The sequence below is a fragment of the Miscanthus floridulus genome, chromosome 1 (assembly GCF_019320115.1).
Source record: "Miscanthus floridulus cultivar M001 chromosome 1, ASM1932011v1, whole genome shotgun sequence".
Taxonomy (NCBI): domain Eukaryota; kingdom Viridiplantae; phylum Streptophyta; class Magnoliopsida; order Poales; family Poaceae; genus Miscanthus; species Miscanthus floridulus.
Window position 1 is genome coordinate 117,544,452 of NC_089580.1, and position 2,612 is coordinate 117,547,063.

The 2,612-nt window shown below is 55.3% G+C and overlaps 1 protein-coding gene across 1 annotated transcript; it reads left to right on the forward strand.

The window, feature by feature from the left end:
• Positions 1–1,154: 1,154 nt before the first annotated feature.
• LOC136461948 (uncharacterized mitochondrial protein AtMg00810-like) lies at positions 1,155–1,487 on the forward strand. The gene has a single exon (XM_066461343.1). It carries the CDS (start codon positions 1,155–1,157, stop codon positions 1,485–1,487), a length of 333 nt encoding a protein of 110 aa, XP_066317440.1.
• Positions 1,488–2,612: the final 1,125 nt, after the last annotated feature.

The window sequence follows — 2,612 nt, forward strand, 5'->3', positions numbered from 1 at the left end:
GTAGAGCCGAGCACTTCGGGAGGGATGCCAAGCACTCCGAGAGGAGTGTCGAGCACTTTTGGAGGGATGTTGAGCACGCCAGGAGTGGTGCCGAGAGGTTCTGCAGTGGTGGCGACCACTCTAGGATGGGTGCCGAGCACTCTCGTGGTGGAGCTAAGACATTTTGCAGTGGTGCCAACCACTCCAAGACTGAGGCTAGGCACTCCTATAGTGTGGCCAAACACTACAGGAGTTATGACGAGCTGTCCAGAAGTAGTGCCGAGCACTACAACCAGGGTGCCGAGCACTCCAGGTGCTATGACAAGCACTCTGGCACAACAGGGAACTCCATCGATGCCGATCGAGTTCGCCTCACCTCCAAGTGACATCACTGAGTTCGTGGATGCCTTCCACGAAGGTGAGGAGGTATGGTTCTGTAGGCTGGACGACATCGTCGGCGGCATAGAACCCTCAGGACTGGCTGGTCAGCTGCTCAATGACGTAGAGCCGCTGCTTGTCAGTGTAGAGGAACCACCCACGTTCGCGCTAGCCGAGCGGGACAGAAACTAGCGACGGGCGATGTTGGAGGAGATGAAGGCGATCGAGGAAAACAAGACTTGGTAGCTCATCGATCCACCTCCAGGATGCCGTCTGATCAGCCTAAAGTGGGTGTACAAGGTCAAGTGGGATGAGCTCGATGCCGTTGTCAAGCACAAGGCGCGCCTCGTCGCCTGAGGCTTTGTTTAGCGCGAGGGCATAGACTTCGTGGAGGTCTTTGCGCCAGTAGCGCGCATGGAGTCAGTCCATTTGCTACTAGCTTTGGGCAGCAGCAAAGGACTGGCGCCTCCATCACTTGGACGTTAAATCGGCCTTCCTCAACGGTGAGCTGGTAGAGATGGTCTTCGTCAGGCAACCTCCAGGTTTCGCCGTCAAGGGAGAGGAGCACATGGTGCTCTGACTGCGCAAGGCGCTCTACGGGCTGCGGTAGACCCTAGGAGCATGGAACGCCAAGCTTGATGCCACGCTGGGCGAGCTTGGGTTTCAACGGTGCGCAACCGAGCACGTGCTCTACACGCGGCGACGGGGGAAGGAGGAGCTCATCGTCGACGTGTATGTTGGACGACTTGATCATCACTGACGCGCGCACAGAGGACATCAATAGCTTCAAGCGCAAGATGGCGGCTTGTTTTTTAATGAGCGATCTTGGCACACTCTCCTACTACCTTGGCATTGAGGTGAGACAGGGGAAGGAGGAACTCACGCTTGGTCAGAGCGTGTATGCCTCCAAGCTGTTGGAGAGGAACGGCATGGCTGAGTGCAAGCCATGCGTGACTTCGATGGGGGAGCGGCTAAAGCTGACGAAGGCCAGTACCACGGCGAAGGTGGATGCAACACTCTACCAGAGCATCATCGGCGGTCTGCGCTACCTAGTCCACATGAGGCCGGACATTACGTTTGCTGTGGGCTACGTCAGTCGCTTCATGGAGGATCCTAGAGAGGATCTCTAGGCTGTGGTGAAGCGGCTACTGCGCTACGTCAAGGGGATGGTAGATCATGGGATCATCTTCCCAAAGACCGGCGAGAGTAGGCTGTAGCTCACTGTGTTCAGCGATGCAGACACGGCGGGGGATATCGACGGGCGATGGAGCACCTCTGGTGTGCTCATCTTCCTTGGGTCGGCCCCAATTTCATGGTTGTCGCTGAAACAGAAGGTGGTGGCGCTATCTATGTGCGAGGGTAGAGTAACGTAGCGGCGGCCACAGCAGCATGCCAAGTTGTGTGGCTACGTTGGCTGCTGGGCGAGCTGACCGATGTGGAAGCTCACCCACCAGCACTGATGGTGGACAACTAGCCCGCCATCGCCCTCTCGAAGAATCCGGTTCTGCATGACCAGAGTAAACATATCGATGTGAAGTTCCATTTCCATAGGGGCTGTGCCGATGGAGGGCAGATCATCATCGAGTTCGTCGAAACTGGTCGGCAACTCACGGACGTCCTCACTAAGCCGCTTAGACGTCTTCGACTCACAGAGCTGAAGGAGATGGTCGGCATGGAGGGGGTACAAGGGTAGCAATAGGATTAGGGGAAGATTGTTAGATAATCTACTGCTACCTTGTGTGAACAAAGCAAGGGAAAGGTGGCGCCAAAAAGGCCCCCTGCTGTGATACTGTAGCCACTGCAGGTGCAGGCACCGTATGGCTCACCTGCAGCACTATAGGCACATGCAGAGGTCGGCGTAGAGTCAACCCTATATGTTATCTAGTCACTATTGTAGCAGGGCAACTGTACTAGGATTAGATAGATAGAGTTGTATAAATAGACTACCACGACAACTTAGTAAAGAGAGTTCAGATTTGCCATCTCCTAGACAAGGCTTTGGCCAACGCTGGTGTCTTGTACTGTGTGTGTATGCTCTGTTCTCCCTTCTTCTTCTAGCTCTAGCCATAGTGCGTGGGGGACGAACAACGCTTGTTCGTGGTCGGCACAGCTAGTGGGTGCTCGGCAACACTAGCGGGTGCTTGGCAAGACTGGTGAGTGGTTCACTCACCTGAGCCGGTGATCCTATAGGCCAACAGTCCTCCCAACCCACTAGCATGGAGGGCCTACAATATGTACTGATGTGCCAGAGTATT

Bases quoted from the DNA above. Each gene is read 5' to 3' on its own strand.
- LOC136461948 (XM_066461343.1), top strand. From the start codon at position 1,155: ATGGCGGCTTGTTTTTTAATGAGCGATCTTGGCACACTCTCCTACTAC.